The 27,976-nt window shown below is 40.8% G+C and overlaps 1 protein-coding gene across 4 annotated transcripts in view; it reads left to right on the top strand.

Annotated features, from left to right (window-relative positions):
• The first annotated feature begins 401 nt into the window (after positions 1-401).
• FAM69A (family with sequence similarity 69, member A) overlaps positions 402-27,976 on the top strand; it is a 35,953-nt gene continuing 8,378 nt past the window's right edge. For 2 of the 4 annotated variants that reach the window (XM_011939989.1, XM_011939986.1), the window contains exon 1: positions 606-1,249. In XM_011939989.1, the coding sequence (XP_011795379.1) occupies positions 1,136-1,249 (114 nt within the window). In that variant the 5' untranslated portion in view covers positions 606-1,135. Of the gene's footprint in view, positions 585-605; positions 1,250-27,976 lie in introns of those variants that run through there. The other 2 variants (XM_011939987.1, XM_011939988.1) reach the window with 2 other exon arrangements.

The following is a 27,976-nucleotide window of genomic DNA, read 5'->3' as shown; positions in this document are numbered from 1 at the left end:
CAGAATTCAGTATTTCCTGAGTCTCTTTTTCATTTGCATTCATTGTCTTCTGCAGGTGCGCTTCTGTCTCATCTCTCTCTGCTTCTTTGCATGCTCACAGTGCTCACAGTATCCTACTGTTCCCAGTGTGAGAAACTGGCTCGTGATTGTAAAAGCAAAACTAGCTTTTCACTGTTTGTTTACATATCTTTAATTTATTCTGCCGAATTCTCTTCGTAGTCCTCAGTTCTGCTGTTTATAAAACCAGACCGTGGGTGCTACAGACTCAAAAAATAAATGTCAACTAGTCTTGACTTCAAGTGTCACTTTTGAAGATGAAACTGTTAGATATGTAGTTGATGGAAAAAAGGCTTCAACCAGCCCGAGTTGCAATTAGAACACAAGAGCACGGGAAACAAAACAATGCAAAGAAGATCCTATTGTGTAGCTTTACAAGTTGACATGCAAAGAGTAATTTATTTTTAATATAGCTTAACCCTTCTCCAGTCATTTCTCCTTTAACAGTTGTTAGTGTCTCCTCAGTGTCCAGAATATCTATTAGGTGAAACATTTGGTTGGTTGAACAAAAGGAACATAAAGCCCTGGTGAATACAATAGGGAAATAGAAATGACTATAGAGCTTAATTTCTGGTGCTGGTTGTCAATATGAGACATTAGACAAATAGCCAGATTCTCTGTTCTTATTTCTTTAAAACAAAATTATTTTTGTCATGATGTTCCTAAAGACCTTTAAGATTCTTATGTGAAACAGTCTTTTGTAAGCTTCTAGTAAATAGGAATTGTACCTCTATTTACGTGATCTCACAAGGTGCCCAGGGTAGCGTGGTACACGTGCTTGTGCCTAAAAAGCAGCTTTGGATGATGGTGGTATTTGAAAGGTTATACATCTTAAAGGATATTTTGTTCCCTTTTTCCTTGGCAGGACCAAGGGGCTTCCTTTTCTGAGACCAGTGCTGTTTGGATTCAGTGAAAGTGCACTTTGTTTTAGAATTGACATATGAAAGCCTAGAATATATATTGGGTTATTCCAAGAAGGGTGAGAAGTCACGTTCTAGGACATCGAATGCTGATTTGGTGCTGAATAAATGATTGTTATGTTCTTTTTTACTCACAGGCTCGTTTCTCATATGTGCGGATGAAATATCTTTTCTTTTCCTGGCTAGCGGTTTTTGTTGGAAGCTGGATTATATATGTGCAGTATTCTACCTATACAGAATTATGCAGAGGAAAGGACTGTAAGAAAATAATAGTAAGTATTTTAAATTTCCTGTTTACTAAAAAGCCTCTTCATAACACACTATGTTTACTACTTACATACTTACTAACGATGTTGTTTTTTTTTTTTTTTTGAGGCGGAGTCTCGCTCTGTCGCCCGGACTGGAGTGCAGTGGCCAGATCTCAGCTCACTGCAAGCTCCGCCTCCTGGGTTTACGCCATTCTCCTGCCTCAGCCTCCCGAGTAGCTGGGACTACAGGCGCCCGCCACCTCGCCTGGCTAGTTTTTGTATTTTTAGTAGAGACGGGGTTTCACCGTGTTAGCCAGGATGGTCTCGATCTCCTGACCTCGTGATCCGCCCGTCTCGGCCTCCCAAAGTGCTGAGATTACAGGCTTGAGCCACCGCGCCCGGCCACTAACGATGTTTTTTAAAATAAAAGTTAATTTGACATTAGAATTGTGCTAATCTTCTTAGCTTTTTGATGTGACCAGTTAGTAAAGTTTTCCCCACTTTGAAAATTCCAGTGTTCAGAAATTAAAATACATTACACATAGATAAGTTAGTGTGGGGACATCCTCAATACAAAGAGGTATTTTTATTTTTTAGATATATATATATTTTAACTATATTTAAGTTTTAGTTTATTTCAATCAGATGAGTTTTTTAATGTTTAGACTATAAAAGTTTATTTACAGGCAGACTTTCCAGAACACCTCTTTTGAATAAATGGAGTTACTCTTGAATACCAAAATGTATCTAGAAAGAATATTATTCTGTTTCTATCCTAGTGATTGGATATATGTCAGAAAAATGACTGTATCAGTCTAAGATTTCTAGTAGTGATCATTGATTCTATAGACATGTTTTAAAATTTTGAGAATTTCAAGTGAATTTAACTCCTTGTTTTCTACCAGTACTTTCTTTTTTTCTTTTTTTTTTTTTGAGATGAAATCTCGCTCTGTTGCCCAGGCTGGAGTGCAGTGGTGCAACCTCAGCTGACTGCAACCTCTGCCTCCCGGATTCAAGCGATTCTCTTGCCTCAGCCTCCCGAGTAGCTGGAATTACAGGCTTGCACTACTTCGCCTGGCTAATTTTTATATTTTCAGCAAAGACAGGATTTCACCATGTTGCCCAGGCTGGTCTCGAACTCCTGGCCTCAAGTGATCCGCCCTCCTTGACTTCCCAAGGAGCTGGGATTACAGGCATGAGCCACTGCACCCGGCCTCTACCTGTACTTTCTAATATAAAGAATATTAAAACACTTCATCTCAGGATTACATTTGAATAATAATGATTTTGGGAGTTCCAATTATTATAACTTATTAAAGATTCTATAGTTATTGAGTGGCTACTCTTTACCCAGGCCGGTGGTGCGTGCATATAACAGGGAAAAAATGTCTTTGACCTTATAAAACTTACACTGGATCAGGAAAGAAAATGAGTAATTACAGTAAGGTAAGATAAATAAGATAGTAACTGTTATGGGAACATAAGACGGAAACCTGGAGCTTCCCCAAGTTCTAAGAAAATGAAAACCAGTTTAACACGAGGTGCTCCATCAGTCAGGATACAAAAATGCGTTATTCCGCAGGAGTGTTACAGTCTCTTAACTAGGCAAGGGAGGGAAATGAGTTAGTAAAGAAGAGTCCTAAGTCAAGGTTCAAAGATAGCAATCCTATGTTCATTCCAACTGGCCATTCTAAATCCTTGAGGAATTTTAAGATAGGAGGTACCTCCGGGGCCAATGTACTGGGTACTTTACATGTTCATTAATCCTTAGTATAATAGTATCTAGATAAAGAACTATGACCCAGAGAGATAGGAGAATTTGCCCAGGATGGTGGGACCAGAATTTGATTCTAATTCTGTCTCTCTGTGAAGCTCATACTCCTTCTGCTACCCTACATCAGAAAAGACTGACAGAAGAAGTGACAGTTTAATAAAGCTAATAAAACCCCACAAAACTCAGTTTCTAGCCTTCAGTGAAGAAGGAGGAAACAGGAGGTAGATAATCAAGTTCAAAAACATACAAATAACCAAAACTATTTGAAGTGTGTATTTCTCTTTCTCTAGGCCACCTTTCTCAAACTAGGTACCTTGGAGCACATTAATAGATATTCCATGGATAAAATATGTCCCTGGTCAGACGTATTTGGAAACAGAGGGTTAAATAAAGATAACAGCTGACTTTACTGAGGACTTCTTAGGGTCTTTTAAATACCAATGTGTGTTATGCATCTCCAAGACAGAGCAAATATACTTGATCAGAAAAAACCATGTCCCCACCACAGCCTTCCAGGAAGACCTGTTAACATCATCTGGTAATGTTAGAAAGACTGTTCTAAGAGATTAAGACAAAATGAAATGGATATGCTTTTAAATATCTTGTGTTATTACAATATCCTTCAAATGTAAGGCAAATATTGGTATATATTCTGTCATGAGTAAATTAGAGTTGAAGTGCTTCATTACTTTTCACTTTAATTTAATTTCCCTTTAATTTATAAGAAATGAAAACAGAACATAATTCTAGCATAATTTAATGGTTATCTTATCAAACCCTGAAGATAGTGAAAGAGCTTTCTGAGTCTAAAATATATCATTTTCCTAAGACTGGCTTTTAAAAAATTAGAGTTATTCTGCATTTGGGATTATGTTCTTAAAACCTATCGTAACTAGTAGTACTAAAGTCAGTAGTACTAAGCTAAGATAGTACTAATATTGTATAGCAATTGTGGGATTGGAACTAAAAAGCAAGCAAAACAAATATTGTTAAAGTATATTTTAGCCAGGCAGGGTGGCATACACATGTAGTCCCACCTACTTGGGACGCTGAGGTGGGAGGATCCCTTAAATCCAGGAATTTGAGATTGTAGTGAACTATGATCCTGCCACAACACACTCCAGCCTGGACAACAGAGCAAGACTTCATCTCAAAAATAAAATAACCTTTTAAAAAGTATATTTTAAAGCCAGAAAGTGCTAACAAGATAGGAGGGAATTACTTGATCAAGATCTGGGAGAGGATAAGATTTTTTTTTTTTTTTTTTGAGACAGAGTTTTGTTCTGTCACCCAGGCTGGAGTGCGATGGTGCAGTCTCGGCTCACTGCAACCTCTGCCTCCCAGGTTCAAATGATTCTCCTGTCTCAGCCTCCCAAGTAGCTGGGACTATAGGCACCCACCACCACACCTGGCTAATTTTTCTGTTTTTAGTAGAGATGGGGTTTCACCATGTTGGCCAGGCTGGTCTCAAACTCCTAACCTCAGGTGATCCACCTGCCTTGCCCTCCCAAAGTGCTGGGATTACATACATAAGCCACCGCACCCAGCCGAGAGGATAAGATTTGAAAGAGCTGAGCCTAGTTTTTGTGGCTGCTATTAACTGGAGATGTATGATCTAAAATTGAAATATACAGTTTTATGGGGCTAGGGTAATAAAAATCTACTACATCCAACCAAGGATGGGATGGGAACCCTGGCATACCATGCTTTGGGCTGAGACCTTAAAGGAATGAACCCCAGGAGTAAAGGTAAACTAAAAGAGTCTCAGAATGGTGAGTTGACTTTTATGGTCTCTTTTACCCTGGGGGGAATTTGCTGATTCTGGGCATGGGCAGGGGTCTGAGAAGCAGAAACCTTATATTGGCGGAAGGCCCCTACTGGGGACAAGAAGCCAGCAGAGCCTTTGTAGAAAACCGGGGGAACCTCATGCATACAGCCAGTTATCCCACTGGGATATTTGCCAATTCCTGGGCTCTGCAGAATGGGAGGTTAAAAACCTCATTGGAAAACCTTTGAAAAGCAGAGCAGACACTTTGGCAGTCTCACAAGATACAGATTAGAGTTATGAACTTGCCAGAAGGAGAAACCCCAGTGAATACCAAGCTCTCAGTTAAAAATCCTAGAGGGATATATATCCTTGGACATAAGTAGCTAGAGCTTTACCCAGAGCTACAACAGAGCCTCAACTTCAAACAGCCCCTGATTTTGTTAAGGTGATCAGCTACCATTACCTTTGTCTGCTAGACAGAAGGAAACCCTCTCTGGAGACATTATGTGAAAAAGTACAAAGAATGCCAAAAGACAAAATAAAATGACCAAAAATCAAGAGATAAGCACAGATACTAGAAGCAGATCTGCAGATGATCCAGATTAGACTTATTCAAAAAGGATGTAAAAAAACTGTTTATATTCATGTTCAATTAAATAGGAATAAAGGTAGAAGAAATAGGTAAAACAATGGATAATTTTAACAGAGAATTGTAATATGTAAAAAAGAATCAGAGCTGGGCATGGTGGCTCACGCCTGTAGTCCCAGCACTTTGGGAGGCCGAGGTGGGCAGATCACTTGACTCCAGGAGTTTGAGACCAGCCTGGCCAACATAGCGAAGACTTGTCTCTACTAAAAATACAAAAAATTAGCTGAGTGTAGTGGCACACACCTGTAATTCCAGCTACTCAGAAGACTGATGCACAAGAATCACATGAACCCAGGAGGCAGAGGTTGCAGTGAGCTGAGATCACACCACTGCACCCCAACCTGGGTGACAGAGGGAGACTCTGTCTCAAAAAAAAAAAAAAAAGATTTAAAGAAAAAGAATCAGGAAGATAGTATGGAGGGTTCTCAAATTGTTAAACATAGAATTACCTTATGATCCATTACATCCATTTCTGGGTATATATACCAAAAAAAATTGAAATCAGGGATTCAAATGGATTCTGGCACACCAAGGTTCACAGTAGCATTATTCACAGTAGCCAAAAGATGGAAACAAGTCAACTGTCCATCCGCAGATGAATGGATAAACAAAATATTGTATATAGATACAATGGAATATTAGCCTTTAAAAAAAGTGAAATTCCGATACATGCTACAACATGGATGAATACTGGAAACATTATGCTACGTGAAAGAAGCCAAACACAAAAAGACGAATATTGTATGATTCCATTTATATGCTGCAATAACTAGAATAACAATTACATATAAAATGGGAGAAGGATAAAGGAAGTTAAAGTGTTTAAGTCCTTACAATATTGCAGAGTAGGATAAAAGAATCAACCAGTTAACTTTAGACTTTGATAATTCAAGGATGCATATTATTATTTCTAGGATAACCTATAGAATAGAAAAAGAGTGTATCATTTCCAAACTAACATAGAAAAAATTGAATAATAAAAGAATAAAAGAGGCCAGGTGCGGTGGCTCACACCTGTAATCCCAGCACTTTGGGAGGCTGAGGCGGGTGGATCACCTAAGGTTGAGAGTTGGAGACCAGCCTGACCAACATGGAGAAACCCCACCTCTACTAAAAATACAAAATTAGCTGGGCGTGGTGGTGCATGCCTGTAATCCCAGCTACTTGGGACGCTGAGGCAGGAGAATCACTTGAACCTGGGAGGCGGAGGTTGCAGTGAGCCAAGATTGTGCCACTGCACTCCAGCCTGGGCAACAAGAGCAAAACTCAGTCTGTCAGGGAAAAAAAAAGAATAAAAGAATAGCCCAAAAGAAGGCAAGAAAGTAAAGAAAAAGAAACAGAACAGGGAGAATAAGTAAAAAAAAAAAAATACATAATAAGATGAAAGATGTCACAGATTGAATTCCCTGGAAAGTAGACTTAGAGACTAAGATTTGCCTGCAGCAAGTTGATTAAGTTGGGCTCTTGGGATTAACACCTGTAGAGAGTGAGGAAGCAGAGTAAGTCAGAGGGAAAAGTTGAACTGCACTTCAGTAGTAACAAAGGCCTTAAAGGTCAACCCTATAGGGAATTCTGGAGCTGGATGACCTTGGACAGGTCCAGACCTTTATCCCCCTCACTGACCAGTCAGTGGAAGCAGATTCCCACCTTTACCCCCATCCCTGCAAGGAGGTATCACCTTGGGCAAGGCTGTACTCTAGCTGAGGGCAGGCCTAAAGAAGGATTCAGCTGAGAGCTATTTGCTACCTATACTCCCAGTTCTGAAGGGATAAGTGCTCCAATCCTGGAGAAGGAGATTTGGGTGGCTTACCATGGCATCAGATGTAGTATATTTAAACCCACATATGATGGTAATTACAGTGTATTATCAGTGAACCAAATGATTCAGTTGAAAGACAAAGATTGTGAGGTTGTATTTAAAAATCAAAATCCAGGCCGAGCGCGGTGGCTCATGCCTGTAATCCCAGCACTTGGAGAGGCCAAGATGGGTGGATCACCTGAGGTCAGGAGTTCGAGACCAGCCTGGCCAACATGGTGAAACCCCGTCTCTACTAAAACTACAAAAATTAGCCAGGCATGATGGCATGCGCCTGTAATCCCAGCTACCCAGGAGGCTGAGGCAGGAGAATCGCTGAAACCTGGGAGGCAGAGGCTGCAGTGAGCTGAGATCGCACCATTGCATTCTAGCCTGGGCAACAAAGCAAGACTCCATCTCCAAAAAAAAAAGAAAATCAAAATCCAGCTATAAGAGAGACATCTGAAATATATAGAGATGTTGAAAGTAAAACAATATGAAGCCACTTATGCAAATGTGCAAATTCTTAGATGTTTAGAGGAAAGCAACATATGTGTGTGTGTTTATGTGTGTATAATTCATATAAGTTTTATATTACAGATTATACCTTTTTTAAAAGTCTAATCAGCCTTCCTAACTTGAAATGTAATATATTTGAAATTGGTTTCTCCCCCATGGTTCAGTTTTACAATATCTGCCTAAGTAATTACCTGGCCATTTCATGAATTATGGCAATATCCACACATACTTCTGGTCCTGGTCATTACTGCTTTGAAATGTGGAGTCTAAACTGATTGCCTCTCTCTCTCTGTATTAGTGCATGGACTATTCTTTTTTTAAGTGGATTGAAGAGAACCAAAGCATATAATAAAATTGCTAATTTTGAATTTTAGGTATATAAATATAAAACTGCATAATCTTAAAGTCATGCTTAGTAAACACATGCTCATCAAAGGATTACAGTATCCTGTGTATAACCTTTGAACAGATTCCCTTCAAAATCTTCAGTCAATTTCATCTTTGTGAACTAAGGAAGATTATAAAGAGACACAAAAGATCCAAAAGAGGTTTCACAAATATTATTTGCTTAAGTTTTAAGTTTTAAAGTGTGGGTTCTTTTATTCTCTTTAAAAGTTTGCAAAATCTTTCCTTTCACTTATTTTTCCTATTCTTTATAATTTAACCAGCACCAGGCATGGTGGCTCACATCTGTAATCCTAGCACTTTAGGAGGCCAAGGTGGGAGGATTGCTTGAGCCCAGGAGTTTAAGACCAGCTGGGCAACATAGTGAGAATCCGTCTCTACAAAAAAATAAAAAATTAGCTGGGCATGGTGGCAGGCACCTGTAGTCCCAGCTACTTGGAGGTTGAGGTGAGAGGATCACTAGAGCAAAAGAGGTCGAGGCTGCAGTGAGCCATGATAGCACCACTACACTCCAGCCTGGGGAACAGAATGAGACCCTGTATCAAAATAATAATAATTATTGTTATTATTTAATATTTATTTTCAAGGTAACTACTGTCATATAGCAATAATATAAAAAGTATAATCCATTTTAGAAGAGGTATCTATCAGTCAGTTAAATATTTTTTGAACATCTACATCTAAGTTATTTTTCTAGGTGCTAGGCATACTGTGGTAAGCAAGACAGAATTCATGCCTTAAGGAGCTTTTTCTTTTTTTTTTTTTTTTTGAGATGGAGTCTCACTGTCACCCAAACTGGAGTGCAGTGGCATGATCTCAGTTCACTGCAACCTCCGTCTCCCAGGTTCAAACAATTCTCCTGCCTCAGCCTCCCTAGTAACTAGGAGTACAGGCATCTGCCACCACACCCTGTGAATTTTTGTGTTTTTAATAGAGACAAGGTTTCACCATGTTGGCCAAGCTGGTCTCGACTCCTGACCTCAGGTGATCCACCTGCCTCGGCCTCCAAAAGTGCTGGAATTATAGGTGTGAGCCACCACATCCAGCCAAGGAGCTTACATCCTTATTGTGGAATGTGTATAATAAAAACAAAAACAAGTAAATAAATAAGGTTCTGACAAGTGCAATGAAAATATATGTAATAACTGGCCGGGTGTGGTGGCTCACCCCTGTAATCCCAGCACTTTGGGAGGTTGAGGTGGGCGGATCACCTGAGGTTGGGAGTTTGAGACCAGCCTGACCAACATGGTGAAACCCTGTCTCTACTAAAAAAAATAAAAATTAGCTGGGTATGGTGGTGCATGCCTGAAATCCCAGCTACTAGGGAGGCTGAGGCAGGAGAATCGCTTGAACCCAGGAGGCAGAGGTTGTGGTGAGCCGAGATCGCACTATTGCACTCCAGCCTGGGCAACACGAGCGAAACTGCGCTTCAAAAAAAAAAAAAGTAATAGCAATATTTAGTAGAGAATGGCTAGGCATGCTGTCTTAACTGGAAAAGCCTCTCTGAAAAGATGGCATTTTGAAATGCAAGCTGATGAGAGGAAGCAATTGTGTGAGAATGTAGGCAAAAAGCATTTAAAGAGAAAGGACAGTGAATGCAAATGCCCAAAGAGGGGAGTTTGAGGAATCTGACTGCTTTCGTATGTGGCTTATGAAAATCTGTCTTATTCCTTTAGTAACACCATGTAGATTTTTAAATGTTGGATATTAGTGGTACAACCCACCCCCTATGAAGAACTTCTCAATTACTAGTAGCTAAACCGTATCATGTCAGCCTATTAGAAAAAATGCTAGGCTGAAGTGAAAGCCCCAGCCTCACTTTTTCTTGTGCTATACTGTGTGACTTTGAATAAGTGACTTTATTTCATTGGCTTGCTTTAACTACATTATACAGGTTCAAAGAAAAGTATCTCTGTCCTACCTGCATCACAGATTTTATGAAGATAAAGTAGAATTGAACTAATTAACCTGGTAATCTAACACTGAATGATGCTCTGACATATCTGTTGAACATAGAGAAGGTTCTCAAGTCCTTGACTTACTTCCTTTGATCTGGGGCAAGTACCCCATTACTTGTCATTGCTGTAACCTAGCATTGTAATTCAAAAATTTCCTGGAAGATTGTTGTAGCTGTCCATTGAGAGCATTGCCTCCGAGCTGAAATCATTGCTTAGGAGTTAGGGAGGACAGATTGTCAGCAAACTGTAATAAGCAGTTTACCACTGGGCACGGTGGCTCACACCTGTAATCCCAGTGCTTTGGGAGGCTGAGATGGGCAGATCACTTGAGGTCTGGAGTTTGAGGTCAGCCTGGCCAACATGGTGAAACCCCATCTCTACTAAAAATACAAAAATTAGCCAGGCGTGGCAGTGCGCGCCTATAATCCCAGCTAGTCAGGAAGCCAAGGCAGGAAAATCACTTGAACCTGAGAGGCAGAGGTTGCCATGAGCTGAGATTGCGCCACTGCACTCCACCCTGTCTCAACAACAACAAAAAAACAGTTTATATCTGTTTAACAGTCGTGGTCTATATTGTGTTCCATAGCTTTCTTCTCTGCATGCCTCTGTCTTTCTCTCTCCGTTTGTGTGTGAAGGGCCCCATCCATTGTAATAGTTAAGAGTGTAAGCACTGGAGTAAAAGAACTTTAGGTTTGAGTTCCAGCTTTGCTATTTCTGAGATTTCTGAGCTATATAAGCTGGGCAAATTATTTAGGCTTTGTAAAATGGAGATTAGTAATACTTGCATATCAGGTGGTTGTAAGGATAAAATGAGTTCATGTATTGAAAGACTTAACACTGTATCTGACACACGGTAAATGTACAGTACGTTATTATTGTTATATTCTCAAGTTCCTGCCCTTGAGTCTGACTGGGAAGATGAGACACACACACACACACACACACACACACACACATTATTTAATCAGGTGTATTAGTCAGGGTTCAACCAGAGAAGCAAAAGTGATATAAAGAGATTTATTGCAAGGAGTTGGTTTATATAGTTGTGGGGGCTGGCTGAGCAAATCTAAAATCCATACAGAAGGCAATCAGGAAGGACAGGCTGGAATTCTTGGGCATTGGCTGAAGCTGCTGTCTACAGGCAACATTTTTTCATCAGGGAGTCCTCAGTGGTGCTCTTGAGGCCCTTCAACTGATAGAATCAGGCCCTCCCAGACTATCTAGGATACTCTCTCTTAAAGTCAACTGATTATGAATTTTAATTACATTTGCAAAATACCCTCACAGCAACACCTAGACTGTTTGTTTTGATAACTGGGGACTATGGCCTAGCCAGCTAAGTTGGCACATCAAAAGACCATCACGTCAGGCTAAAATGATTTAGTTTGTATGGTAAGTAGTTGTACTACAAAAAGGTAAAAAAAGAAGGCATCTATGAATAGAGAGATTATTTTAGACAGAATAGTGTGGAAAGGCTTCATAGAGGAGGTAGAACTTCTACAGGGCCTTCAAGGCCTGGCACGGTGGCTCATACCTGTAATCCCAGCACTTTGAGAGGCTGAGGCAGGTGGATCACCTGAGGTCAGGAGTTCGAGACCATCCTGGCCAACATGGTGAAAACCCATCTCTGCTAAAATTAAAAGAATTAGTCACGCCTGGTGGCGCATACCTATAATCTCAGCTGCTTGGGAAGCTGAGGCAGGAGAATCACTTGAACCCAGGAGGCAGAGGTTGCAATGAGCTGAGATCATGCCATTCCGCTCCAGCCTGGGCAACAAGAGAGAAACTCCGTCTAAAAAAAAATAAAAAACTTCTACAGGACCTTATGGAATAGAAAGGATTTAGAAAGACATGAAAGAGTTTCTTTTTCCCTCTAATTATAAATCAGGCTTACTTCAGCACTTTTATCCCAAAGAATAAGATTCTGATTAACACTAGACCAGAGAATTCCCAGAACCATATATTAGTAGCCACTGAACTACAGCCTTGGTTGGGGCTTTTAACTGCTTATAAATTAATATATTTTTCTCTTTTGTCTTTTTATAGTAAATTCTAAAAACAAACAGAATGTTGAACAAATTATGTATTTCATATAAATTATGTACAGTGTGTATTAATCTATTAAGTATATCATTTCAACATTGGAAATCACCATAGAATATTAGTATTATTTTCCTGAGATGTTTTCTGTAACCAATGGATAATTTTTATTAAGAGATTTAGGGTAATGCTATAAGGTGGGAACCAGAATTGAGATTAATTTTGCACACTGTACATTAGTTTGCAATTTGAATTTAAGTTTACTGTTTTCAGTTTTAGTAAAAATATGAAACTTTCCACTGTCATCATCCATTATTTAGGGCTTGACTCTAGTGAGATGGATAATAAGCTTTTAAAACTCCAAGAAGGGAAATGGAGTGGGAACGGTATACCCAGAAAAGCCTTTGTTAACTTATGAAAGTTGTAGGAAACGAGAACTATCTAAAAGTGAGAGCAACAATTAACCCTAATTAGATGTGCTTGGAAAAATCCATTTTTTTTGGTCAATTGTGCTTTTTTCTTTTTCCACCAAGCTAATTATATAATATGGTGGAGGAGGGGGTGCTTTTTTTGTTTTGTTTGGAGACAGGATCCCTCTCTGCCACCCAGGCTGGAGTGTAGTGGCACGATCATAGCTCACTGCAGCCTTGAATTCTTGGGCTCCAGGGATCCTCCCACTTCAGCCTCCCGAGTAGCTGAGACTACAGGCATGAGCCACCATGCCCACCTAATTTTTAAAATTTTTATTAGAGATGGGTTATCACTGTGTTGCCCAGGCTGATCTCCAACTCCTGCCCTTAAGCGATCCTCCCTCCTAGATCTCCTGAGTAGCTGGGGTTACAAGTGTGAGTCACTGTTCTCGGCTATATAGTATGTTATATCTTTTTTTTTTTTTTTTGAGACGGAGTCTCACTCTGGCGCCCAGACTGGAATGCAGTGGCACAATCGCAGCTCATTGCACCCTCCAACTCCTGGATTCAAGCAATCCTCTTGTCTCAGCCTTCTGAGTAGCTGGGATTACAGGCACACACCACCACACCCAGCTAATTTTTTGTATTTTTAGTAGAGACAGGATTTCGCCATGTTGACCTGGCTGATCTCAAACTCCTGATCTCAGGTAATCTGCCCGCCTTGGCCTTCCAGAGTGCTAGGATTATAGGTGTGAGCCACTGTGCCCAGCCTTGTTGTATCATTTTTTTACGTTTTCTCTGATTATAGAAATCACTAATTTATTCATTATTTCAGCAAATCCTATTTGGTGTTTACCCATAAAGACGTTTTACAGTTTGACTTTGTAGGTAAGATTCTCTTGACACAAAAAACAGATATTTTGTTTGTTGGGTTCTTTCATAAAGGGAAAAAAAGAGGCAGAGAAGAATATTCCCCTTCTATGCATTTCTCAGGACCACATTGTTTAATATTGATCTCTTCTGACATATTCCTCTATGCAAGCAAATTCTAAGTTTCTACCTGGGTAATAAAGAGGAATTACTCACTACATTACTCTAGCAAACCTTTGTGGCCATTATATGAGCACATCCTTTAAATGGAAGTATTAAAAAATAAAAGGGCCTCTAAGTTTTATTACAGTCTCTTTTGAAATTTGATTTCTTGGGATAATGGATTGTTGCTTAAAGCAACTAACATAAGATATACTAAATTTAAGATGTTTGGAACCATGTTTTCAATTAGATAGTGATATATAGCTAACTGTATTTCATTTAGCTTTGCCTTTGCTTAGGATCAATTATTATTTAACTTGACACGTATATTTTCTGCCATTATCCTGTGTTTTTGAGATATACTGAACCAGTCCTACTTGGAACACACTGTTTTGTTTTTGGTTTTGGTTTTTGGTTTTTTGGTTTTTTTGAGACGGAGTCTCACTGTGTTGCCCATGCTGGAGTGCAGTGTCGCATCTCAGCTCACGGCAACCTTCACCTCCTGGGTTCAAGAGATTCTCCTGCCTCAGCCTCTGGAGTAGATGGGATTATAGGCAAGCGCCACCATGCCCAGCTAATTTTTTTGTATTTTTATTAGAGGCGAGGTTTCACCATGTTGACCAGGCTCGTCTCAAACTCCTGACCGACCTCAAGTGATCCACCCACCTTGGCCTCTCAAAATGCTGAGATTATAGGCGTGAGCCACCGCACCTGGCGAGAACACACTGCTTTAAAGTACAAGCTTTTTTCCTTTTAAGAAAAGTATAACCCTTTTCCCTTTATACCAACTTCTTTATGAACTTATAAAAAATTATTAAACAAGTTTATTTGAAATCTTAACACACATAAACCCTATTCTAAGGAAATCTCTATTTTATTTTGATTTTTTTGGGTTTTTTTTGTTTTGTTTTTGTTTTTGTTTTTATAGAGACAGGGGTCTTCCTATGTTGCCCAGCCTAGTCTTGAACTCTTAGCTTCAATTGATTCCCCCCATCTCAGCCTCCCAAAGTGCTGGGATTGTAGGCATGAGCCACCACTGCCCGGCCAATCTTAAATCATAGTAGCACTTCTGGTGGCCTTCATGTCTTATGCTACACTGTCTTATATTTTGTGATATTTGTTGTAATCCTGGCACAGGCGGTATCACTTTTAAGATTAGCTCATTCCTGTGAAGCAAGAAAGAGACTAAGGGTTAAAGCCAACTTAGAAAAAACAAGCCAGCAATAAAACATTTTATTTCAATTAAATATTTATTGTCTGCTTACTGGCACTGTGCTGGAGCCTGGGGATACAGAGATGAGAGGTATCCCTGCCCTGAAGATGCTTACAGACTAGTAGGGGATATGGAAAAATAAAAAGGAGGAGCACATACATGAGACTGGGAGTAGGGTTGCTAGGTAGCAAATAAAAATACAGGACGCTCAGTTACATTCAAATTTAAAATAAACTAGGACTACCTTGAGTATAAGTATATCCCAAATATTGCCAATAAACAACAATAATTTTTCAGCATCAGTATATCCTAAGCAATATTTTGCTCGGAAACCCCAATGAAGAAGGACCCAGATGACTTTCTGGAAAAGGTTACATCTGAGCTGAATTTTGATGAATGAGCATTGCAGACAGAAGGAGGCATGTGCAAAGCTACAAACATAAGAAATAATGCTACATTCCAGGCATAGCATAGCTAGAGCAGAGAAGATGAAAGGCAATTTGCAGAGGTGAAGGAAGCAGGGTCAAACTCATAACAGACCTTGTATATCATGGTAAGGAATTTGCCTTTTACCTTCAGAGCAGTAGAGAATCAGTAGAAGTTTTTAAGCAGGGAAGTGACTGATCAGATTTATGTTTAGGAAAATTTTGCTACTTGTAGTGGAGAGGGTGGTTTAGATAGGAGACAGCACAAGCAGGGGGATCTGTTTTATGGCAGTTGTAATAATCCAGGCACAAAGTGACGAGGGTTTAAACTATGGCATTGACAGTGGGAATGGAAGGGATGAAATAACCTCAAAGGATATGAAGGAAGTAATTTGATTGCCAGCAATTGGTGACCAGTTGAGTTTGGGGAAATGGGGAAGAACAAGAACTTTAGGACAACTCTGCTTCCGTCCTCGGTACCTAGGTGGTTGATGGCACCTTCCACTGAGGCAGGCCGTAAAGGAGGACAACCCTTGGGACAGAGGAGGGCAGGGTGTGATGGTTCAGTCTTGGATAGGCTGAGTGTGAATTGCTTTTGGGTTATCCAAATCAAGACAATAGATGTTCAGGTAGCACTTGGATAATTAATTCAGCAAAAAGGCCTAGGCTGGGATAGAACCAGGATTCCTCAGAGTTGTGGGAATGTCACTGGTGATGGTATACAGAGAACACAAGGAAAATGGAACAAAACCCTGGAAAACACTAATACTTAAGATGGTGAGAAAGGAAGAGAATTCCATAAAGAACACTCATAAAGAGTTACCAGACAGGTGGTTCACTTGAGCTCAGGAATGCAAGATCAGCCTAAGCAATAAGGCAAAACCTTGTCTCTACAAAAAATACAAAACTTAGCCGGGTGTGGTAGTGCGTGCTTATAGTCCCAGCTACTTGGGAGGCTGAGGTGGGAGGATCACCTGAGCCCAGGGAGGTTGAGGCTACAGTGAGGTGTGATAACGCCACTGCACTCCAGACTGGGTGGCAGAGTGAGACCCTGTCTCAAAAAAGATAAAAGAGAGTTGCTGGAGAAGGAGGAGGAAAACATGAAGAGAGAAGCCATAGGAAAGAGTTTTAAAACTGTGGTCAACCAGAACAAATGCTGAAGGAGGTTAAATAATATAAGGACTAAAATTTGCAAGTCAGAGATCATTGTTAAAACTGTTATGAGTATTGGCTGGGCGCAGCAGCTCATGCCTGTAATCCCAGCACATTGGGAGGCCAAGGTGGGTGGATCACTTGAGGCCAAGAGTTAGAGACTAGCCTGGGCAACATGACAAAAACCCATTTCTACTAGAAATACAAAACTTAGCCATGTCTGGTGGTTCTTGCCTGCAGTCCCAGCAGCTACCTGGGAGGCTGAGGCACAAGAATTGCCGGAACCCAGGAGGCAGAGGTTGCAGTGAGCTGAGATCACACCATTGCACTCCAGCCTGGGTGATAGAGTGAGACACTGTCTCAAAAAAAAAAGAAAAAGAGAATAGAAAAACTTAATATATGATTATCTAAATAGATGCATTTGACAAAATTCAGTCAATTCTCAGCAAACTAAGAATAGGAGGGAACTTTCTCAACCTGACAAAAGACATCTATGAAAAACCCACAGCCAACATCATATGTAATGGTGAAAATCTGAATATATAATCTCTGGGATTAGGATCAAAGCAAGGATATACATTCTCATTTCTATTCACATATTACTGAATATCCTAGTCACTGTAATAAGTCAAGAAAAAAAAAAGACATAGAGATTGGGAAGGAGGGAGGGAAGAAACAGGATCCACCTATGTTTGATGTAAGTGAGGATTAAGTACCCCCATACAACCTTATTACTAGGCTGTATGAAAGCAATTTCTGCTAGACATGTAGACATTTATTCAGTCATAAAACATTTTATTTGCAATAAATTTATTTTCAAGCAGTCATGAAACATTTCATATAATGTGCCTGTAAACTTATTAAAGTTCTAACTCTGCCTTTTTCTTTCTTTTTTTTGAGATGCAGTCTTGCTCTGTTGCCCAGGCTGGAGTGCAGTGGTACGATCTCAGCCCACTCCAACCTCCTCCTCCTGGGTTCAAGTGACTCTCCTGTCTCAGCTACCCCAGTAGCTGGGACTAAGGTGCACACCAGCACACCTGGCTTTTTTTTTTTTTTTTTTTTTGTATTTTTAGTAGAAATGGGGTTTCCATGTTGGCCAGGCTGGTCTCGAACTCCTGACCTCAGGTGATCCACCTGCCTCGGCCTCCCAAAGAGCTGGGATTATAGGTGTGAGCCACTGTGTCTGGCCCCCAAGTCTACCCTTTTAAGTGGTCTATCAACTTGCATGAAAGATTTAGTCAAGATAAAAGCAACGATACTTCAAAGGCAGGCTTGTGTTTCCTTACAATTAGCGTCAGGCCACTAGAAATACTGAACCAATAATTCTCAATATGTGGTCTCTTAGGCCAGCGTCGGCACTTAAAATTAATGCATATTTTCAGTCTAATGCAAGACCTACTGAGTCAGAAACTCTGAGACAGGTCCAGCAAACTGTGTTTTAATCAACCCTCCATGCAATCTGAAGTTCTCTAAAGTTTGAGAACCTCTAACTGTAAAACTGTTAGCTCCAGGTACCTCCCTAAAGGTAAAGATTGTAGCCTCAACTAGTTATTAAACCCTCTTCATAAAAAGGTATGGAATATCTCATATTTTAACCAATCCATATATTTTAGATACCTTTAATTTTACCACTTATCATTCACTTGTAACATTTATCATGCTATTTAACAAACCACAGGCCGGGTGCAGTGGCTCATGCCTGTAATCTCAGCACTTTGGGAGACCGAGGCAGGCAGATTGCTTAAGGCCAGGAGCTTGAGACCAGCCTTGGCAACAAATTGAGACACCATCTCTACTAAAAATAAAAAAAATTAGCCATGGTGGTGGCATGCACCTGTAATCCTAGCTACTTAGGAAGCTGAGGTGGGAGGATTGCATGAGCCCAGGAGGTCAAGGCTGCAGTGAGCTTTGATCATGCCACTGCACTTCCAGCCTGGGCAACAGAGTGGGACCCTGTCTCAAGAGAAAACCACAAATTTCACCAATAAAAGCCAGATTTCCTAATTAGCAAAAATCTCAGAAATTGACCAATCTTGATCAAAGTAAGGAGATAAGGAATGTGGAAGCGCTTAGAGTAGCTGCCTCGAGCATTGGCTTCCTGATTACAGCTCTAGCCAAGCACCTGTGCATTCCTGATTTGTATATGAGAGGCATCTGGACTATAGCTTACACACATATATTAAACTGTGCTGAGGAATTTTAAAATAAATTGCAGACTCTGTTATAACCGAAGGAAGGAAAGAGTGGTGAGTATGTGTGTGTTGGGGGGGAGGGGAGAGAGAGATTTGAGCACTCTTAATGGCTGAGAGGATGAGAATGTGAACCTGAAGTGGAAGTCTAGAAAATGGTGAAGATTTAATATCGTCGATACGGGGAACGGGAGAAGGTGTTGATTAGAGGTGTGGAAGATTTTCAGGCATTGTTAAGAATCCAACTCTGCAATTTTTTTTTCTTAGGAAAAATTGATGAGTTTGTCTGAAATACATTTTTAGAACACAAATCTTAGAAAATTACTTAAAATCTAGTAGTGTACATCTGTTCATCGTTATTGCCCCCTTGTGGTAGTTTCCATAGTTCATGAAATTATTCATTCAACGCAGTGGGTTTCGTCAAATAAAACTAAAGAGTGCCATCTCCTGGTGTGATGAGGTATGTGCAAGCAAGAGAGACATTTAGGAGAATCACCCGAGTAAAGAAAAATCTTAGGACAGGAAAACCTTTGATGTTTTCGCTGATTATCCTATGATAAAGTGGAACGTTCTCTATAATTTCTGTGTCTTTTTATTTAGAATATCGTTTGCTGACAGTAATTACAGTTTGTGTGTGTGGCTGTGCCTGAAAAACAACAAAACAAAACGAAACAGTACGTGGCCAACCATCCTTTCTATACAAGCATGTGGGAAATTTGCTTTTGGTTTGTGATGGAAGCCACAAATGGAAGAGCCTGCTCATTGTAACTACCTCTTTGATGAATGGTTGGCCTGAGGTTTTTGCTCAGAACTAGAATTTCACTCTTGTAGCTGAATGCCAGACTAGTTTTTACTGCTTTCCAATACGTTTACTAATGAGCTACCATGTTTGTGCTATTTAAAAAAAAAAAAAAAATTAAATATTATAGAAACGTATGCACTTTAATCCTCAATGAGATTTTAAAGCCAAAACCACTATTTATGTTGCTTATCTAATAAACATTTACTGAACACTTAAATACCAAACTGTGCTGTGTGCTAGAGAGGAGGAGAGGTTTGAAGATGAATGTAACCAAGGATCTGCCTTCAAATCATCCAGCTTTCCACAAGGGACGATAACATGGACACAAATAATGTTAGATTTGAGAATATACAGAAAGAAGGGAGGAAGAAAATAGGCTCAGGGGCCGGGGCTCAAGCCTGTAATCCCAGCACTTTGGGAGGCCGAGACGGGCGGATCACAAGGTCAGGAGATCGAGACCATCCTGGCTAACATGGTGAAACCCCGTCTCCACTAAAAAAATACAAAAAACTAGCCGGGCGAGGTGGCTGGCACCTGTAGTCCCAGCTACTCGGGAGGCTGAGGCAGGAGAATGGCATGAACCCGGGAGGCGGAGCTTGCAGTGAGCTGCGATCCGGCCACTGCACTCCAGCCCGGGCGACAGAGCAAGACTCAGTCTCAAAAAAAAAAAAAAAAAAAAAGGCTCAGGAAAGAAATATAAACTCCCAAGATGATTTATTGGAAGATAGTTGTTGTGGAAAGAGTCATGTTTAAATCCTGACATTGAACAGAGTTAAGATAAAGTGTTTCTTAAGATTCAGGAGCCCAAGATCAGAACAGTGAAAGGGTATCACTCTTTAAGTCCAATCCCATGAATTGTTCATGATAGAGTGCCCTACTTCTGGATAAAAACCCAGCATACACTTCATTCATTCATCCATTTGGCAAGTGCTTTTTTATCTGTTTGATTATGTGTCAGGCATTGTGCAAAGTCCTCAGGAAACAAGGATGAAAGTCCTAGCCCTGTTGTGAGTTGCTTGTGTGGAGGGAATGACCAGAGACACCTTTAGTGGGTGCACTCGGGGGGTCATCTGACACAGTTGGTACTAAACCTGCTCTGCATGGTCCTCTCCAACATAAATAATCCTGGTTCTGTTACCTTAGTGGTTAAAAGAACAGGCTCTGGAGACAGACTATCTGGGCTCAGGTTCCAACTCTGCCATTAACCTGCTCTCTGTAAAATTCTTATCCTCTTCTTAACCTCTCTTGCCTCAGTTTCTTTATCAATAAAATGGAAATAATGGTAATACCTATTCCATAGGGAGATTGTGAGAATTTAAGATATATATACATGCAAATCTCATAGAACTGTATTGGCATATAAAAAACAATATGGCAGCCGGGCGCAGTGGCTCACTCCTGTAATCCCAGCACTTTGGGAGGCCGAGGCAGGCAGATCACCTGAGGTTAGGAGTTCCAGACCAGCCTAGCTAACATGGTGAAACCTCATCTCTGCTAAAAATACAAAAATTAGCTGGGTGTGATGGCAGGTTCCTATAATCCAGCTACTCGGGAGGCTGAGGCAGGAGAATCGCTTGATCCGGGCAGGCAGAGGTTGCAGTGAGCTGAGACCGTGCCATTGCACTCCAGCCTGGGCAACAAAAGCGAAACTCCATCTCAGAAAAAAAAAAAAAAGCAATATGGCAAACGCTGTGTATCTACCACCTTCTTAAGAAATCTTAACCTTTTGCCATATTTGCTGCATTTTTAAAAATAAGTAAAACATTACAAGTATAGTTGAAGCTGTCTTATCCTGCCTGATATTCTCCTTCCTCCCACTTCACAGGAAGCACCATCTTGAATATGGTATGAGTTTTTGCCATGATGTTTTTCTTTCACTACATGTGGCAGGGGTACATAAATACTATGTTTATGTTTGCATGTATCTAAACTTTAATAAATGGTACTAAACTAGGCCGGGCGCGGTGGCTCAAGCCTGTAATCCCAGCACTTTGGGAGGCCGAGACGGGCGGATCACGAGGTCAGGAGATCGAGACCATCCTGGCTAACACGGTGAAACCCCGTCTCTACTAAAAATACAAAAACTAGCCAGGCGAGGTGGCGGGCGCCTGTAGTCCCAGCTACTCGGGAGGCTGAGGCAGGAGAATGGCGTAAACCCGGGAGGCGGAGCTTGCAGTGAGCTGAGATCAGGCCACTGCACTCCAGTCCAGACGACAGAGCGAGACTCCGCCTCAAAAAAAAAAAAAAAAAAAAATGGTACTAAACTGCTCACGTCATTCTGAAATTGTTTCCATTTCACATTATGTTGATATGTCTGGGCCTAATTCTTTCATTTTTAATGACTGCATAGTATTTCGTGCTATGAATATACCACAATTTATTCAACCATTCTCCTGTTGAGGGGCATTAACGTTCTTACGCATTTTCCACTCTCATAAACTGCATCTGGATGGCAAATCTCCCAGTACTGCATCTGGATGGCATGCTGCAGTCCTTCCAAGGCTGTACCCTGGCCTGCGTCTTGTCTTGTCTTGTCTGTTCTTTTCTTTTGTTTTTTTCTTTTCTTTTTTTCTTTCCTTCCTTAAAACTAATCTCTCAAGGCCGGGCGCAGTGGCTCACACCTGTAATGCCAGCACTTTGGGAGGCCAAGGCGGGTGGATCACCTGAGGTTGAAAGTTCGAGCCCAGCCTGACCAACATGGAGAAACCCCGTCTCTACTAAAAATACAAAATTAGCTGGGCATGGTGGTGGACACCTGTATCCCAGCTACCTGGGAGGCAAATGCAGGAGAATCCCTTGATCCCAGGAGACGGAGGTTGCAGTGAGCTGAGATCACGCCATTGCACTCTAGCCTGGGCAACAAGAGCAAAACTCTATCTCAAAAAATAATAATGATAATAATAAATAATAAATAAACTAATCTCTCATAGAGTTATTGGCCTGCTTTCTTTGGAGGGAAACAGTTTTGATTATTGATTCAATTTTTTATATGTATTAATCTAATTCAGCTTTTCTATTTGTTCCTGCATGACTTTCTATTATGTATATTTTTCTAGAAAAATTGTTTATTTCAAATGTATTACCATAAGTTGTTTCTATTTTTTTGCCATCACTACTCTTTTCTTTCCTAATAATATTTGTTTCTCCTCTTTTTCTCATAATCAGTCTTGCTAAAGGTGTATCTTTTTTGTTAAAGTTTTCAAAGAACTACCTTTATTTATTTATTTATGTATTTATTTATTTAGAGATAGGGTCTCACTCTGTTACTCAGGCTGGAGTGCAGTGGCACAGTCACATTTCACTGCAGCCTTGACCTCCAGGGCTCAAGCCATCCTCCCACCTCAGGCTCCCGAGTAGTTAGGACTACAGGTGTGCACTCACACCTGGCTAATTTTTGTATGTTTTGTAGAGACAAGGTTTTGCCATGTTGCCCAGTCTGGTCTCGATCTCCCGAACTCAATGATTTACCCTCCTCAGCCTCCCAAAGTGCTGGGATTATAGGCATGAGCCACCACACCTGGCCTGATTTTTTTTCCATTTATTTCTTCATTTATTATTTCTTTTCTCCTACTTCTTTTGGGAGTTTATTTTCATTATTGTTGGGCTTTCTTTTTTTTTTTTTTTTCTTTGAGAAAGAGTCTCACTTTGTTGCCCAGGCTGGAATATAGTGGCATGATCATGGCAGCCTCAACCTCATGGGTTCAAGGGATCCTCCTTCCTCAGCCTCCTGAGTAGCTGGGACTATAGGCACACACCACCATGCCTGGCTAATTTAAAAAAAAAATTTTTTTTGGAGATGAGGTCTCACTGTGTTCCCTAGGCTGGTCTTGAACTTCTGGCCTCAAGCAATCCTCCTGCCTTGATCTCCCATAGTGCTGGGATTATAGTTGTAAGCCACTGAGCCGGTCTGTTGGGTTTGTTTTTTTGTTTGTTTTTTTGGTTGGTTGTTTTTTTAAGTCTCTTTAGTTGAGCGATTATTTATATTCAATATCTTGGTTTTTTCATCATTGCATTTAAATTTGGAAATTACTATAATTTTCACTCTAAGAACTGCTTTGGCTGCCTCCCACAAGTTTTGATATGTATACCTATATTGTTGTTCACTTCTAAATATTTCTGTGTTTCCATGGTAATTTCTACTTTAACCCACAAATTATTTAGGAATGTGCTTTTTAGTTTCCAAACATATGTTTGTGTTTTTTTTGTTTTACTTTTTACTTTTTAAAAAAAATTGTAGAGTTTTTCAGTCATTTCTTTTTGTCTCTTTTCTTTCACAATGGGCCATGTTTGAGCTATGGGACTTCAACTTGACTTTTATTGTTCCACTTGTTTTTTATTTATTTGTGGTCAGAGAATGTGGTCTATATGATATAACTTCCTTGGAAACTCTAAACCATACCTACAGGAGCTTTCACTCAAGCTTCTCCTAATGAGGCCTCAGAATTCCCATCACCTTTGCCTCAAGGAAGAAACATACCAATAAAATTGCTGGCCATCTGCTACCAAGCACATATGCCTAACAGATGGTCCTGCATTTTCTTTTTTTTCTTTTTCTTTTTTTTTTTTTTTTTGAGACGGAGTCTCGCTCTGTGGCCCAGGCTGGAGTGCAGTGGCCGGATCTCAGCTCACTGCAAGCTCCGCCTCCCGGGTTTACGCCATTCTCCTGACTCAGCCTCCCGAGTCGCTGGGACTACAGGCGCCCGCCACCTCGCCCGGCTAGTTTTTTGTATTTTTTAGTAGAGACGGGGTTTCACCGGGTTAGCCAGGATGGTCTTGATCTCCTGACCTCGTGATCCGCCCGTCTCGGCCTCCCAAAGTGCTGGGATTACAGGCTTGAGCCACCGCGCCCGGCCGGTCCTGCATTTTCTAAAATATCCCCAGAGGTTGACCAGATGGAAGAAAGACATTGGGCCTCTCCCAAGTGACCTCCCAAACTTGAGTTTAAGAACTAGATTGCTCACTTTGGGAGGCTGAGGCAGGCGGATCACAAGATCAGGAGACTGAGACCATCCTGGCTAACACGGTGAAACCCCGTCTGTACTAAAAATACAAAAAATTAGCTGGGCGTGGTGGCGGGTGCCTGTAGTCCCAGCTACTTGGGAGGTTGAGGCAGGAGAATGGCGTGAACCTGGGAGGTGGAGCTTGCAGTGAGCTGAGATCGTGCCACTGCACTCCAGCCTGGGCAACAGAGTGAGACTCCATCTCAAAAAAAAAAAAAAAAAAAAAGAACTAGATTGCTTTGCTCCTCTCCCGAAGATGAAACTTAATATTCTTAGCTACAGACAGATCTGCAAGAGAAACCAGGTCATAGCCAAGGGCTTGTCCAGGAACTTCTCCACTACTAGTAGCTGAAGGGCAACAGCGCCTCGGTGTGGACACTTAACTCTGCACATGGGCAGGGCTCTTTATCTCCCTTATCCTCAAAGCAAACTGTAAGGTGTTGGTAGGAGGGTGCAGGAGGCAGGCCTGAGGAGCCTGTGCCATTCTGAGCAATATACCGTAGTCATTAAGAGAGTGGGCTCGGAGCCAAACTGACTGGGTTGGAATCCTGGCTTTATTATTTTGTAGTTGTGAACAAGTTACTTAACAGTTATTTCTGTTTCTGTTTTCTTATCGTTTAATAGATAATAGGTTCCACCTCCCAGGGTTGTTGTCATGGTAATAAACGTATAGTGCTAGGAACAATGCCTGACACATAAGAAACACCTACTATCAGGTATTATATTAACAGTTTTTATTGGCAGACACAGTGGCTTACGCCTATGAATCTAGCAGTTTGGGAGGCTGAGGTGGGAAGCTTACATGAGCCCAGGAATTTGAAACCAGCCTGGGCAACAAAGTGAAACCCCATCTCTACAAAAAATTAAAAAATTAACCAGGCATAGTGGCACATTCTTGTAGTCCCAGCTACTCGGGAGACTGAGGCAAGAGGATCACTTGAGCCTGAGAGGTTGAAGCTGTGGTGAGCCATGATTGCACCATTGCACTCCAGTCTGGGCAACAGACTCTGTCTCAAAAAAAAAAAAAAATCAGTTTTTATTAATTCAATTACCTGAGCTGTTTTCATTCCAATCCATTTCAACTGGCTTTCATATTCCATTTCTCCATTCATCTCTTTGTTAGCTGAAATTCCTTCTCTAATAATTTCTTCAAGAGATGCTCATGGAAATTATATTTTCTGAACCTTACGTGTTCAAAAACATTTGGTGCCTACTAAAAGAAAGTTCAGCTATATAAAATAATAATAGCTATGACTGAGCACTTATGAAAGTCACAGGTGATCTATACTTAGACTATTTAATCCTCATAATGATGCTGTAAATTAAGACCTATTAACATCCCCTTCACAGATGAGACTATTAGGACACAGGCGGGTCTCACTTCCTTTCCCAAAGCCTCCGCTGCCATTGCACCACTGTTGTCTACTGTTGAATGTGGCTATGGAGAAATCTGGGGCCAATCTGATTTGTTTCCCCTTTAAGGTGCCTTGATCTTTTTACCTGGATGCTCAAAGGATAACTTATTTTTGAAGTTCAGTGAACCTCAGTGGGATATGTCACAGGGGTCATTCATGTCAGTTTTTCTTGGGACATTCATTGTATGTCCTTTCAATCTGTAGATAAAAGTGTTTTAATTTCTGTGAAGTTTCCTTGAATTCTACTTTGAGTATTTTTTTCTTTTCCACTTGTTCCCATTCTCCTTCATATGGATATGGTGGATATACTTTGTCCTTTATATCTATAAATGTATCTTAAATTCATTTTATTTATTTTTAAATTTCATTTCATTTTGCTTGCATTTTTCAGCCTTGTCCTCCAGAGTTTTTTGTTGTTGTTTTTGTTTTTTTTAAGACAGGGTCTCCCTCTGTCACCCAGGCTGGAGTGCAATGGCACAATCTTGGCTCTCTGCAACCTCTGCCTCCCAGGCTCAAGTAATCCTCCTACTTCAGCCTCCCAAGTAGCTAGTACTACATATGTGTGCCCCCACACCCAGCTAATTATTTTGTATTATTTGTAGAGATGGGGTCTTGCTATGTTGCCCAGGCTGCTCTCAAACTCCTGAGCTCAAGCGATCTACCTGCCCAGCCTCCCAAAGTGCTGTTATTACAAGCATGAGCAACAACGCCTGGCCTAGTCCTCCTAAATCTTACTTTTATCCCTGTCTGTCTTTCCCCTCATTTATAATGTGACTTTTATTTCTAGGATGTTTTATTTTCCTTCCTGTCTGAGTTCTGTTAGCTTATTTTAAACTTCTATTGCCTCATTTCTTCTGCTTTGAAGTCTTATTTTAAAATGGTTCAGTAAGTCCTTTAAATTCATAACAATATGTTTGGTCTGTTTCATAGCAACATTCTTCTAGAATTTTTTTTTTTTTTTTTGAGATGGAGATTCACTCTTCTTGCCTAGGCTGGAGTGCAGTGATGTGATCTTGGCTCACTGCAACCTCTGCCTCCCAGGTTCAAGTGACTCTCCCACCTCAGCCTCCTGAATACCTGGGATTACAGGCATGCGCCACCATGCCCAGCTAATTTTGTATTTTTAGTAAAGGCGAGGTTTCTCCATGTTGGTCAGGCTCGTTTCGAATTCCCGACCTCAGGTGATCCACCCGCCTCAGCCTCCCAAAGTGCTGGGATTACAGGCGTGTGAGCCACTGTGCCCTGCCTAGAAAATTTTTTTTATCTGACATTTGCTTTTCCTATTCCATTCTTCCTAATTCTTGTAGATTTGCTATATAGATCTTTTGCTTGTTTGGTTTTGATTATTACTCATTACTGAGTGAAATGAGGTCTCCGTCAGCCAGCCATGTGCAGGAAGCAACTGGGCAGTAAACTGAGCTGGTAGTGAAGCTGCTTGTGGCCCTGTCTCCCAGCCATAGTTCATCAACAGACTGCCTCTAGCAAAGAGAACATTTCTGAGGATTTTATCTTTCAGGCCTGCCTTATCTTACTATTTCATGGTGCCAAATAGAGTTCTGGGAAGTTCCCACAGCTTGTGCCCCTTAAACCTTTGTTGCAAACAGGGTAGTGGTTCTGCTCCACAGATGTACCACGTCCTTGGTGCTCTGCCAACTTTGTCTGAGAGTGGGGCCCACAGCAGGTGTTTAATCTCAGCATAATTCTAGACTCTGGTGTAGTCTTCACTGAATTTGGCAGGTCATCCTCATTTATTGTACCTAGGGTTTCATTGGTACCTTATTTTTTCAGAGTGGATGGTTTTTTTTTTCCCTTTCTTGTTTTTGGGTGATCTCAAGGATGATAACATGACAGGGGTAACTTTATTTTGTTATTCTAAACTTTATTTATTTTAAAACCAGAACCTTTTTTTTTTTTTTTTTTTTTTTTGAGATGGAGTCTCGCTCTATCGCCCAGGCTGGAGTGCAGTGGCGCAATCTCGGCTCACTGCAAGCTCCAACTCCCGGGTAACCAGAACCATTTTTAAAAATAGAGTGCCTCTATTCTTGGAAGGAGTAGGTAACATACCGCCTTAGACCACGTCACGTAACATACCACCTTAGACCACGTCAAGTGGGTAAAATAGTTTCAAAGTTCTACACACACCCCAACAGCAAAAAGCTTTCTCATAATCATATAGGTATAAGTAACAGGTTAGATCAAATCCAG

The sequence above is a fragment of the Colobus angolensis genome, unplaced genomic scaffold (genome assembly GCF_000951035.1).
Source record: "Colobus angolensis palliatus isolate OR3802 unplaced genomic scaffold, Cang.pa_1.0 Scaffold186, whole genome shotgun sequence".
NCBI classification, from domain to species: Eukaryota; Metazoa; Chordata; class Mammalia; order Primates; family Cercopithecidae; genus Colobus; species Colobus angolensis.
This window is presented reverse-complemented; position numbering and strand designations above follow the sequence as displayed.